General features: G+C 62.3%; 1 protein-coding gene across 8 annotated transcripts in view; it reads left to right on the forward strand.

Annotated features, from left to right (window-relative positions):
- The first annotated feature begins 1767 nt into the window (after positions 1-1767).
- Positions 1768-13123, forward strand: part of PCBP2 (poly(rC) binding protein 2) — a 13582-nt gene continuing 2226 nt past the window's right edge. Inside the window, exons 1-15 of one of the 8 annotated variants that reach the window (XM_027705424.1) lie at positions 1768-1913; positions 2330-2353; positions 2461-2493; positions 2816-2932; positions 4277-4408; positions 4988-5116; positions 5524-5598; positions 7080-7166; positions 7341-7406; positions 8255-8296; positions 9301-9373; positions 9831-9869; positions 10824-10876; positions 11468-11637; positions 12592-13019. In XM_027705424.1, coding sequence (XP_027561225.1) covers positions 1845-1913; positions 2330-2353; positions 2461-2493; positions 2816-2932; positions 4277-4408; positions 4988-5116; positions 5524-5598; positions 7080-7166; positions 7341-7406; positions 8255-8296; positions 9301-9373; positions 9831-9869; positions 10824-10876; positions 11468-11637; positions 12592-12919 — 1437 coding nt within the window. In that variant the 5' untranslated portion in view covers positions 1768-1844 and the 3' untranslated portion in view covers positions 12920-13019. Of the gene's footprint in view, positions 1914-2329; positions 2354-2460; positions 2494-2815; positions 2933-4276; positions 4409-4987; positions 5117-5523; positions 5599-7079; positions 7167-7340; positions 7407-8254; positions 8297-9300; positions 9374-9830; positions 9870-10823; positions 10877-11467; positions 11638-12591; positions 13020-13123 lie in introns of those variants that run through there. The other 7 variants (XM_027705416.1, XM_027705417.1, XM_027705418.1 and 4 more) reach the window with 7 other exon arrangements.

Genomic DNA, 13123 nt, shown 5'->3' on the forward strand with positions numbered 1-13123 from the left:
TTTATTCCCGTTTTTTACGTTTTGTTGTTTTTTGTGGGGTTTTTTTCTTCATCTTTGCGTTTCGTTTTTTTTTTGTTTGTTTTTCAATTTTTGGGAGTTTGTATTTTCCCGGCCGGGCCCGCTTGTTTTTTTTTTTTTCCACCATCCCGCGCTGTTGTTCTCTCCCCCCCCGCACCTCCGGAGTGCAAAGAGGGGGCCGCCCTCCTTCTCCCCGGGACATCCGTGTTTCCTTCTCGCCGAGCCCCCCCGGGCCCTGCCCGGTGCGGAGCCGCGATCCCCGGCCGGGGGTCTCCCCCCGAGCCCCCCGGTTCTGGGGGGGTTTCAGAGCCCCGGGGTCGGTACCCCCCAGCCCAGTCCGGCCTCCAGAGCCCCTCCCCTAGCTCCCGGTTCCCCCCGCCGGGCTCCGGGGCCAGTTCGAAGCTGTCGGCCCGGGACCCCCCCGCTTATCCACCCCTCGCTCTGGGGGCTCCATCGCGGCCCCGGGGGTCGCCCCGTGACCCCCGTTCCTGTCGCGGTCCCCCAGCCGGGCTCAGAGCCCAGGACCCCCGGCCTGGTTCCCCCCCCCGCCCAGGGCTGAGCTGGCTCCGGAGCCGCGTTCCCGCCTGAGGGACAAGCGCGTTCTGGAGCCACGTCCCAGCCCCAGCAACCGGGTCCCCCCCGTGCTGGTCCCAGTTCGGGACGGGGGTCCCGGATGGGGGTTGGATCTGGCGAGGGGGAGCTCGGGGAAGTTTTCCTGCGGAGGAGCCTCGCCGGGAGCCCGGACCGGGGCCGATCGGCCCCTTTTGTCCCCGGGACCGGCCGGGGCTCGTGGGACGGGCGGAGACGGGACCGGGTGGGCTCGGAGCGGGAGAATTGGGGCTGGCTCTGCTTCCCAAGCCGGGCCGGCGGCACCAGTTTGGATGTGGTGGGATGTCGGGCTGACCTCATGGAGGCCGCGACTCCAGGCCGCGGCAAAACTCTCTGGTTTGCCAGCGAGGCAGCGCTGCCCCGGCCCGCGAGCGAACCCCCGGCCGTGGTTAAACTTTGATGGGGCAAAAGCGAGGGCTGAAATGGGAGTTTATTTACCGGATTCCCATTAAACGCCTGGCTGGGGCCGGTCGGGCTGTTTTGCAACCGCTGCCGACTCAGGTGGTTTGAAACCTGATCGTGCGCTCATGTGGCCTTATCTGGGTCCGAGGGAATCGCCTCGGAACCTGCTCCGGGAGGCCCCACGCGGGTGCAGGGCTCAGGGAAGTGGATGTGGTTTATTTTCTCCCCAATCCTGGGTTCTCAGAGGGTCAGACCTCCGGGAATGGGGCACTTGCTCCTGTTGGGCAGCTGCAGGAAGGCTCGGGGGTTGGGGAAGGAATGGGGCTCGCAGGGACAGGCAGGTTCCCCGAAGCTGTAGGGCCCACTCAGGGGCCCTTTTAAGGTCCCCAGTGCCCCCTGGTTGTCCGGGGACCGTTTGTGTCCCCAGTCCCACCTGAGGGTCACCCTGAAGTTCTCAGTCCCTCCTCGGGGTCCCTTGTCCCTACAGGAAGACCCTGTAAGAGGCAGGGGCTGAGCAGGACCCTTATGGCCCCAGGAGTTGCTGGATCCTGGTGGGATGAGGCCAGTTCAGCCCTGGAAACGGGCAGGAGGAGCAGCCAAACCACCACGGATCAGCTCTTTGGGGAGGTGCACGGCCCAGAACTTCCAGGGGGAGATTTGAGGGGAGAAGAAGCGCGGGGAGGTTGGAACGCTGCTGGAATGGGCTGAGGAGGGTTGGAAGAGCCTCTCAACCCCAGCCCCTCACCCGGCCCCTCTCGCCCCCAGCGCCGCTCGCCCGAGGCCCAAGCGCTGCCGCAGCCTGAGCCGACCCCACCATGGACACCGGAGTCATCGAAGGGGGTCTCAATGTCACACTCACCATCCGGCTACTCATGCACGGAAAGGTTCGTGTCCCATCCGTCCCCAACCCTCACCTGGCACGGGGTTGGCTGGGCACTTCCATGGCAGGGCGGGGGGATCTCCTGGAGCTGCAGCAGAGCCGGGAATGTGCTCCTGGCGCCCGGCTGGCTCCTGGGGTATAGCAGCAGCGCCGTAAAAGCACAGGCAGGGAGGAAAATAATAATTGGGGGGCAGGGGGAACGACCTGGAGGGAGCTCAGGTGGGAGCAGAGTGTCAGTGCACATCCCCAGGTGTCTGGAGGGGACAGATCCTAAGTGCTCAGGAACTTGTTTGGGCTGTAAGAGGAGCAAGTTTAGGCTGTAAAAGGAGTGAGTTTAGGCTGTAAAAGGAACAAGTTTAGGCTTTGGGACTCCTGGAGTTTTTAAAACGCTGACTAATGGTGCTTTTGTTTCCATCCCAGGAGGTGGGAAGCATCATTGGGAAGGTAAGTGAGGAACCACCGCTCTCATCCCGCCTTCCCCTTCTCTCCTCGTCCCCTCCCCTCCCCCACAGCCACGCTAACGCCTTTTTCCTTTCTCTCCTTCCTCACAGAAAGGGGAGTCCGTGAAGAAGATGCGTGAGGAGGTGAGTTGCGGGGCCGGGGAGGGGCTGCGGGGGGATCCGGGGGCCGCGGCGGCGGCGGCGCGGGGCCTTCCGAGGGCTCCGCAGGCAGCGCGGAGGCAGCGGCCGGAGCGGCGGCGCGGGGAATGCCGGGAGGTGTGGGCAGGCGCGGCAGGAAGCCGAGGAGGAGAAGATGGCTGCCCGAGCCGAGGGAGGGAGGAGGGAGGGAGGCAGGGAGGAGGGCTCGTCCCCAGCGGGGGATCCTGGGGAACTCCGGCTGCCCCGCGGTTGCCCTGGGGGGGTCGAGGGGGGCCCGGAGCGCTGAGGTGGCGTTTGCCTCCCGCAGAGCGGAGCTCGCATCAACATCTCGGAAGGGAACTGCCCCGAGCGGATCATCACCCTCGCGGGACCCACCAACGCCATCTTCAAAGCTTTTGCGATGATCATTGACAAACTGGAAGAGGTGTGTCTGCAGCACAAGCCCCCTCCTCACCGCAGTCGCTGCCCCCGTTTGCCCCTTTTCCTGGGTAAATTGACCCCTGTGTGCCAGGGGGTCCACACCTGAGAGGGCTTTGTCCCTGCTGGGTTTGTCCTGCTGAGGCTGAGCAGCAGGATGGGCCATTTCCGCATGGATGGCCAGTGTTTCCCTGTGGGGCCCCTGATCTTTGCCCGTCTGGGAGCTGGGTCAAGGTCCAGGCAGTGCCAGAGCCAGAGCCCTGCAGGGCCTTTCCTGGGCACTGGTTAAACAACTTTAGGCAGAGCTGGGCCTGGAATCCCCCTGGCTCTGCTCGTCCTGGTGCCACTTCCCCTCTTTCATGCCCCAGTGGGGACCAAAGCTCGTCTCCATCCCTGACCCTGCCGAGGAGGGGGCTGGGGGTGTAGCTGTGCAGCACTGGAGGAGGAGCTACACCATGCCCCTGGTCCCACTGAATCTGCAACTTCCAGGGGGAATGTTGATCCTGGATAACCTGGATCCTGTCTGTGGGCATTAGAGCCTGCTCAGGGCTGTGATGTTGAGGAGGTTTCCATCCTGCTCTGCGTTGGAGGCACTGGGAGATGGGAGCGCTCCTTGCCTGGTGTGGGGCAGAGCTCTGTGGCCCTCGCCTCACCCATGGGGGTACAAATCCTGTTGCCCTTTGGATTTGGGACACTTCCCTGGGAGGAACAGTCCCGTGCTGGCAGCTCTGTCCCCAAACCCCCCTGCTCTCGCCTAAAAGGCTGCAGAGCCCAGAGCTGTTTGTGCCACACGCCGAGAGCCGGAGTCCTCTGAGGGCTCCACGGCTGAGTGTGGCCCTGGGCACGGCCTTGGAGCTGAAGCTTTGCTTTTAGTAGGTCAGTTGAGCCCTGGCCTTGTGCCTCCCCTCCCCCTGCCAGCACATGACCGCTGTAATCGGCGCCGGGATTGTTTTCCCGGAGCTCCTGCCTTGATCCCTGGTGCAGCGGGAGGCTCTGTGCTGACCTGGGAGCTGTGGAGTCTGAGCCCCCAACCCTTGTCCCCCCCCCAGCAGTGACACAGCCAGTTCTGACTTGGCTGAGGTGTGACCCATCCAGGGCTGGGGGTGGTTAAACCCCCATTTCCACTGAGACAGCAGAGTGTGGCTGCTGCTTCCCCAAAACACGGCCATTAAGGAATCCCTGGGAAATGGGACTGGGAGAGCCCCGAGGTCACCTTGGCCGGGGCTCCTGGTGCCAGCGTCATCTCCCTGTCCCTGTGCTGGGCACGTCCCCGCCGCGTGCCGGTGCCGTCCCGGCGGGGATGCTGTGCCAGGCCGGGCCAACCCCTCTGAGCCCCTCCTCTTCCTCACAGGACATCAGCAGCTCCATGACCAACAGCACAGCTGCCAGCCGGCCCCCGGTCACCCTCCGACTTGTGGTCCCTGCCAGCCAGTGCGGGTCCCTCATTGGGAAGGGAGGCTGCAAGATCAAGGAGATCCGAGAGGTGCGTGGTGGCCACCCCGGGGGAGAGGTCCATGGGGCTCTGGCTGCCCCCCCATGGTACCATGTGACAGGGATGTTGCATTGCTGGGATGTTTTGGAGCTCCCTGTATTTTTAGTGCTCAGGAAACTGAGACTCGAGGCAGACCCTTCCCTGCCCAGTGCTGTCCCCCACAGCTGGACGCCTGGGTTCTTGCTTCCCCCCTCCTTCCTGTGGCTCCTGACTGCCCCCTCCCCAGCCTTCTCCCAGTTTTTGGAGGGGGAGATGTGGTGCCAGGCCCACGCTGCCCTCGGTCATGCCATTTAGCACTGGGTGCTGCTGGATTAACTCTGCCCAGCTCTGCTGGCGCAGAGATGGGCTTGGCTTGGGTTACAGGGACAGGCTGAGCCCAGGTCCCCCTCTACTGCCTCGGGCTCCCAATGCCTGACTTGTATCCAGCTGGGATTAAAGGACTTTATTTTGGGGGGGAAAAGGAGGAGGGGGGAACAGTTTTGGCTATGTTTAACCATCCACGGGGTTCATCGCTGAGGTCACAGCCCTCCCTGGGGTCTGACCGGTTATTTTTAACCCTCGACTTGGCAGAGCACGGGGGCACAGGTCCAGGTGGCAGGGGACATGCTGCCCAACTCGACCGAGCGAGCCATCACCATTGCTGGGATCCCACAGTCCATCATCGAGTGCGTCAAACAGATCTGCGTCGTCATGCTTGAGGTACGGCCCCTCCTCAGGCCTGTGCGGGGGATCCCGCTGCCCTTGGCAGCCATGTCTCCTCCCGGGGTGGAAACGCTGAGGGTGGAGAAAATGACTGCTGGGGGATAAAGGGATAGCTGGGGATTACAGCCTCATCCAGGTGAGGCTTGGAGCCGCTTAAAACCGGGGTCGAGCGGGGCCTCGAGAGCTGCTCACGGTGACCGGTCGTGCTGCCCAGCACGGTGACACTGAGCTGTCCCACTGCTCTGCTCCTGGGCCCTGTGCCCGGGATGGGGAAGAAATATCATTGCTGTGGGTCCCCCAGACAGCCAGTTGGGAAGCTGAAGCAAAGCCCTGGGGTGCGGGGAGGGGGCTGTTGGTGCCAGCGGCGCTCGGTGTCTGACCTGCCCTCTCTGCCTGTCACCCAGTCTCCCCCGAAGGGTGTCACCATCCCGTACCGACCCAAGCCATCCAGCTCTCCCGTCATCTTTGCAGGCGGCCAGGTAAGGCCTCTCCTCTGCTCCTGGGGTGCGGGGTGGGGAGGGGGGCAGGGGGTGTCGTACCGAGCTGCCAGCGCGCCCCGGCCGCTCCGCGTGCCCGTCACCCACGCCGTGCCTCCGGCCCAGAGCGGCTCTGCTGGGCCTCAGCCTCCCAGAGCCAGCTCCAACCATCCCTGCCGAGGGATGAGAGTGGGGAAAAGGGACGATTTGGGAGGAGGGGATGCTGGAAAACACTCCTGGAGTTAACCAGCCAAAAAAAAACATTGCCAGTGTGGTGGCAGCAGTGGGGATTTGAATGGGGCCGAGGCTCCAGCTGCCAAACCCAGGCTCTGCCCCTCTGCCTCGGGTTGGCTCCAGGGACGTTGGTGTGACCTGCTGTGGGTGACCGGCCCGGAGGTTGGGGCTTCTCTGCTCTCCGTGATTGGCTTTTGGGGTGCAAAGGCTCAGCCTGTGCCGTGGGTAGGGTTGGGGTGTGCAAAGGCTTCGTCTCGCACGAGGGGAGGGTGTGTCAGATAGGAGTAGTGTCAGGTGACTGGGGTTTAGTCCCTCCTGCGCTGAGCTGAGCTGAGCTGGGGAGTCGCTCACCTGCCATGAGCCAGGTTACAGGGGACAGGGCTCCCTTGGGATCCTGTCTGCTGTAAAGCCCCGAATCCCCCTGCCCTCTTTGGGGTGGGGGGTGCTGGCTGGGAGGCCGGGCCCAGGAGCGGGTCACCTGCTCCCACCCTGCGGTTCCCAGGGCTGCCGTAAAGCTCGGAGAAACCACGGCGACTCGTGCAAACGCATCCGCTGCCTTCCTGCTGCCAGGGAGACCCCCTCGGGGTGGGCTCCGGCCCGGGACCCGCGCAGGCAGGGCCTGGCCTTGTCGGTGGAGGCCTCCGTAGGCAGGGAAAGGGGTCAGGGAAAAGGGGTAGCTGCTGCCGGCCTCCCTGAGAGCCAGGCCTGACTCTGCTCTCCCCTCCCCACGCCAGGCCATGCTTGTTTTGGGGACGGACCTGCCGCCGTCCCCTTCCTCCCCACCCCTGCCCTCCCTGCCTCTTCCTCCCCCCCTTGAACCCGGTCAGCCCCCCCCGCCTCTCCGACAGCTTCTCCCGCCGCTCTGCCCCCCCGGGGGAAGCGCCCTCCCCCTTGCCAGCGGAGGGCCGTACGCGCGGACCCCCGGGGCGGGAGCCGGCCGCCTTCCCCGTTAGAGCAGTGAGGAGCAGGCTTCCCACGGCCACGCATCTCTTCCCTCCCCTTCCCCTTTTTCTCCCCCTTCCTTCTTTCCGCCCCCATCCCTGGCCCAGGGCCGCGGCCAAGCCCCGCAGCAGCCGCCCGGGCCCCCCCGCTCCCGGCGGCCGTTGGGCTCTGTCTTTGCAGCTCAGAGTCGTGCGTAGAGCAGGGCGAGCCCTCGATCAGCACTGAGCTAATGTGGATGTGAGTTTGGTGTTAGCGAAAGGTTTCGGATTGACAGCCCTGGAGACTGAAGTCCTCTAATTTATCCACAGGACAGGTACAGCAGCGGCAGTGCGAGCTACCCCCACACCGCCCCATCCATGTGCCTCAACTCTGACTTGGAGGGACCACCTCAGGAGGTGAGAGGGGAGTTCAGTCTCCACGGCCCGTTCAATCCTTGGCCTCTCTGAGACTGCCAACAAGGGTGGCATCCCCGTCCCCGTCCCCCAAAACCGACAACGGTGGCTTTTTGTGCTGTGGACTCCTGTCCACTGGGAACTGGACTCTGAGCCCACCAACCTCTCCTCACGCAGGCCACCCGGCAGCCACTGCATGGCAACGAACTTGGGCCAATTCCAGCCTGGGCTGCAGTTCTTCCGGTGACCTGGAAGTGAGGCTGTGTACCCCCCTCTCCCCTTCCTCTCCCACCCACCCCCACCTGCCCGGCCCCCCCAGACCTCCCCAAACCTTAGCCAGCCAGGCCCCAGCCAGTGACTCGCCCTTTCTGGGTAGCTTCAGGAGGCATCTGAAGTCTGTGGCTGTCCCTTAACCTCGAGTTAACTCGGAGTTGTGGCAGGTCAGGCCCTCGCCTCGTTCCCCTCTGAGCGCTGGGCCGTGTCGAGCAGCGGTAGCCAGCGCCAGCACTGACCTGTAGCTTGCCCGGCGACGTTGTCCTAGGCGTGCGGAGTGACGAGAGGACTCGGAACGGGGCAACTTTTTTTTTGGGGTGGGGGGAGGCGGGGGAGCTGCTGGGCCGGGGCAGAGAGGGGCCGGGAGCAGCAGCAGGGCCGGCGGGGCGTTGGATCCTCCCTGCCTGTGCAGGGGCGCAGGGATAGCAGCATTGTCGGACTCACCACACCATAACATCTTCATCAAGATCCCAGCCGTTCTCTTGTTGGTTTTTATTTTTGGTTTTTTCGTTTTTCTTTTTTTTTTTTTTTTCTTTTTTTTTTTTTTTCTCCTTTTTTTGGTTGTTTTTTTGGGGGGGGACGGCACCGATTCTGCCCACCCCCCTCCCCGTACCCGCCACATCAGGCCAATTCGAGTAACCGCCAGCCTAGAAACTGCTTGTGACAGCATTTATCCGTCCCCTGCCTCTCCTGCCCCACTTCCCTCGCCCCGGAGAACTCTCCACCTTGGCTCTCTGACTTCCTGGCTAGTTGAAATCTGTCTGTCCCTGGGTGGCTGTCCGATGGTTGTTAATAGGACTGTTTTCCTCCTTTTGTAGGCCTATACCATTCAAGGACAGTATGCCATTCCACAGCCAGATGTAAGTTTTTATTTACAACTTCTTGTCTTGAAATCCACCCTTTTCCTCCCCCCCTTCCAAAATTTTCTCCGTGCTTTCTCCACTCGAGCTGCTCAGCTTGGGCTGAATGCTCGATCTGATCCGAGCCCCCCCCCAAAAAAAACTTGCCCCCTTCAGTTGGCCTTCCTGCAGCCAGCTTCACCCGGCCTCAGAGCTCTCCCTGGATCCTCCCCCCACCTCCTCTCTGACACTTCCCTGCTCCTGTTATATTTTTTTTCCAAACCCACCTCTCCCTGGCTTGGCATTTCACACCAGCTCCGGCTTTTCCCTTGCCCCCACCCCCTTGCTCCTCCTCCCTGAATTCGGCACGAGAACACCCCCCCCCAGCACACGGTGGCTCTGTCACGGTGGCTCTCCCGGGGCAGGGGACAGCTGGCCCAACGAGTGGGCGCAGGTGGCAGTCGGGGAGGGGGTTGGATCCGGCCCATCCCAGGCTGCTGCCAGCCTGGCGGGTCCGTTCGGGAGAGGAGGGACCATCCCGGCAGCGGCCGCCTCTCCCGGTGCTGTCGGACACCTCCATCCTCTGGCACCCATCCTCATCCCGTAGGGGCTGGTCTCTGCTCCTGGCACCTTAGAGCAGCGAGGGGGGGTCTGACGCGCCAGGCCAGGGGGGAGAGGGGCTAGAAGGAAGCTGGGCTGGAAGAGCTACTCCGTTGGCGGAGCCGAGCCGCGCTCTGTCCCCGTTCCCTGCCGCTCCCCCGCAGTGCTGCGAGCACCTGCTCCCTCCCGCTCCTCTCTGCTTCTCTTCCTGAGCTCCTCCAGACCTCACTGCACCGAGGGGTGGGCGCAGCCCCCAGCCCACCTTGGCCTCCGTGCGGAGAGGGCCGGGCCGCGTGCGGAGGGGCCGGGGCGGCGGGGCCGGTGTCCGCGCGGGCGCGCGTGCGGGGTGAGTCCTGGCCCCCCCTGGCCTCGGGAAATGGCTAACGCCAGCCTTTTCTCTTTTCTCTCTCTTTTCCCTCCTCTAGCTGACCAAGCTGCACCAGTTGGCAATGCAACAGTCACACTTTCCAATGTCTCATGGCAACACTGGATTCAGTGGTATGGAAACTCCTTCTCTCCGTGTGCGCTAGCGCGGGCCGGAGCCCAGCCCGGGCTGCCCCCGGCTCCTCCGTGGGGCCGCGCTCGCGCCCAAAAACCTAAACCCAAACGTTCCCCCGAGCTGGGCCCGGCCAGGTAACGATTGTTGTGATGTCTCTGGGGGCTGCAGGGGTAGGGACGAGCCGAGCCCGGCGCAGGCAGGGCCTCCATCCGTGCTGCTTCCCTCCCTCATCCCCCCCGTACTCTGCCAACGCACTGGGAGACCCCCGGCCCGCAGCACCCGCTCTCTCCCCTCCGGCTACTCCAGGCCTGAGCAGGCAACTGCTGAGTTGTACCAAATTTGCTTTAGATTTGCTAAGATGGCTAAAAAAAAAAAGAAAGTGGAAAAAAAAAAAACAACCCGTTTGGGGCTCTAAACTTGAGACAGCCAAACTCATTGTGACTTGTATCTTAACAGGCATTGACTCCAGCTCTCCAGAGGTGAAAGGCTATTGGGGTAATGATCCAAACACACAATCTGTAGTTACTCTGTTGTGTATTGATGCTGCCTGGGGTCTCGTTCTCCCTGATAGATGCTGCCCGCCTTTGTGCCCAGAATGGGGGGGAAAGGGTTGAGGGGAGCCCTAGAAGGGCTGGAGTTGCAGCCTGACTCAGCTGTCCATGCCCTGGAGCTCAGCTGGATAGTGGAGAGCAGCAGGATTGGGCAGAAGCTCAGCTGTCCCAGCGAGCTGTGGGCCCTGAGCTTTTCCTTCCCCCCAAAAAAAACACACTGAGAGGAGCAGCCCCCAGCCGAGGCGGTGCTGGAGCTGTCAGGAGCCGGAGGTGTGGGGGGACAGCACCGTGTCACCTGCTGTGTCCCCAGAGCACTGCCTGCCCCTCACCCAGAGCCTCAGGGTGAGGTCTCGAGGCTCCCACCGCTCCCTCTAGCAGGGAGTGAGCTGGGAATGGGGGGAAAGTGTGAAAACATGGAAAAAATGCACGTGGCACACACGCTCAGCCCCATGTGAGGCATGAGTGGCCTTGCAGCGCCGGCCGGCGTAGCACTGCCCTGCTGGGCTGCAGCGAGGAGGAGGAGGAGGAAGGAGGGGTGATGTAGCCCTTGGAGGTTGGTACTGGAGTGGGAGCAGAGCTGAGTGCCCGGCTGGAGCCCCCCAGTGCCAGGGGGGATGGCTGGAGCCCCCCAGTGCCCTGCTCCCGGATGGAGGACCCTGCGGTGACACACGGGGAGGGGACAAGGAGAGGAGAAATCGGGGGGATGAGCAAGGAGCAGGGGGGAAGCAGGGACCAGGGTGGGGAGCAGCGGGGGGTTGGAGTGACCTCCCAGCCTCCTCTGCCCTCCCCAGCCTGCTCGGAGGCCTCCCAGGCAGCCTGAAGCTGGCAGCACTTGGGGTGCTGCACCCCCAGTGTGTCACCCCCCTCACCTGCCCCCCCTCTCTCTGTCTCTGAGCAGGTTTGGATGCCTCTGCTCAAACCACCTCCCATGAACTCACCATTCCAAACGATGTGAGTATCCCAGGGGCGTCGGGGGGTGGAGGCATTGTGGGCAGGCAGCTGCCCCTCAGCCCTGGGGGTCCCCAGGATCTGCCCCTCTTAACAAAAGGGGTGTGGGGTGCCCGTTCCCAGCTTTAAAGCTGCAGCAGGCTCATGGCTGTGCCACCTTGGGCCACTCTGGCTGTCACCACATCCCTTATCTGCTTTCCAGTGAGCTTGAAGGCAGAAAACCCCTTTTTCAGCCCCTTAAACTCCCTCTTCCAACTCCTCAGCCTCGCCCTCCTCCCCCCCTCCCCAAGTAATCATCCAATCACGAGATTGTTAAGGTTGGAAAAGGCCTCTCAGGCCACCAAGTCCAACTGTTCCCCCAGCACCATCAAGGCCACCACTGAACTGTGTCCCCAAGGGCCACATCCACGTGATTTGGGACACCTCCAGGGACAGTGACCCCCCATCTACCCTGAGCAGCCTGAGGCAGGGGCTGCACAATTCCCACGAAGGAATTTTCCCCGATACCCAACCCTAGGAGAGGTGCCAGGCGGGGGGGTGAGGAGAATGAGGGTTAATTAATTAATTAACTAACACCGCTGCTGCCTCCCCCAGCTGATTGGCTGCATCATCGGGCGTCAGGGCGCCAAGATCAACGAGATCCGCCAGATGTCCGGGGCGCAGATCAAGATTGCCAACCCCGTGGAAGGATCTACTGACCGGCAGGTGACCATAACTGGATCTGCAGCGAGCATCAGCCTGGCCCAGTATCTAATTAATGTCAGGTGAGTCCCCACTGACGAGTTTCTGGGGGTTCCCAGCCTCCCCTCCCTGTGCCCCGCATGAAGGGAAGGGGTTTTCTCCCCCCCACCCACCCCGTGTTTTCCCCTGTTTCCTTTCCCCCTTCCCTGTGCCTGCTGCCCCAGTTTCCCCACTGCGATCGCCTCCGGGGCTGTGAGACACTGCAGGGTGATGGATTTGGCTGGAAAAGCTCTGGCCATGGGGCTGGGGGGAGTCTGTGGCTGCAGAAGGAGCCTCTTGGTGGTCTCTGCTGTTCCACCACGGTGCTGAGGGGTGACAGGAGGGGCTCCCTGGCCCTGCTCCTGGGGATCCCGAGCATCCCATCGGGATGCTGTCATCCCAGAGAGTGGCTGGTGCTGCTGGCAGCGCCTGGCTCCGCTCTGGTGCCGTGGGTAGCAGTGGCAGGGCCCAGTCTCAGGCCACCCATGTCCCTGTGTCCCATGTTCCCTTCCCTGAGTTGCACCCTCCCTTCCCTGACTCCACATGGCCCAGAGGGGCTGGGGGTCCCTGGGGCTGTGTCCCTCCTCTGGGGGTCCCTGGGGCCGTGTCCCTGCTCCGTGTCACTGACGGCAGAGCAGGAGCTGCCAGTGATTGTCTCTGGTTTTTGGCTCATTCCCTTCGCGGTGCCCAGGGTGTGACTCATGGCTGAGCCAGGCTCATTCCCGGGGGTGGGCGTGGGGGGTCCCATGTGTGGCTCAGCCAGGCCTGGCAGTGCCACTCCCCTCCCCTCCCCTCCCTCCTTCCCTCCCTGCCCTCCCTCCCCCTCCTCCAGCTCGGCTCCTGCGCCGTTTTTGCTGTTTGTCCTGTGCCTTTTTTTTTTTTTTAAATTTTGTTTCGCATTTTGTGCCGTTCCTTCCCTCCCACCCACCCGTGTTTTGTTTTGTTTCTTTTTTATTTTTTTTTGTTTGTTTTTTTGTTCCTTTTCTCCTCTGTTACAGTTTAGAAAGCGCTAAACCCTCCTCCCAGGCAGCCTCCGTCACGATCCCTGACCACCTCAGCATCAACCTCTCTCAACCCTCCACCCCTTCTTCTTCTTCCTCCTCTACCACCACCCCCTCGCTCGCCACCGCGGGGGCCTCCGACGCACCCTCCAGCCTCCCCAACCCTCTTCCGACCGCCCCTTGTGTCTCCAGTCTGCTTGGCATGAAACCTGTCCCTCTCCTGGCGCTAAATGTCGTGTCTGCGGCCAAAGGGGCCGCGGCGCCCGCCGTGCCCTGTGTCACTAACAAACTGAAAGCGGAGAAGCAGAGGTTTTCCCCTTACTGAGGCTGCTCGGGGGACCCACACAGGGGTGGCAGCACCGGGACCCTGTAGAGGAGACTTGGAACAGCAATTTTCTCTATTATCCTCTTTATTTTTTTTTATTTTTATTTTTTTTTATCTTTTTTTTCTCTTTTTTATTTTTTCTCTTTTTTATTTTTTCTTCTTTATTTTTTCTCTTTTTTTTCTTTTTTTTTTTTTTTTTTTTTT

The sequence above is a fragment of the Neopelma chrysocephalum genome, unplaced genomic scaffold (assembly GCF_003984885.1).
Source record: "Neopelma chrysocephalum unplaced genomic scaffold, ASM398488v2 Primary Assembly neopelma1_333, whole genome shotgun sequence".
In the NCBI taxonomy this organism is placed as follows: Eukaryota; Metazoa; Chordata; class Aves; order Passeriformes; family Pipridae; genus Neopelma; species Neopelma chrysocephalum.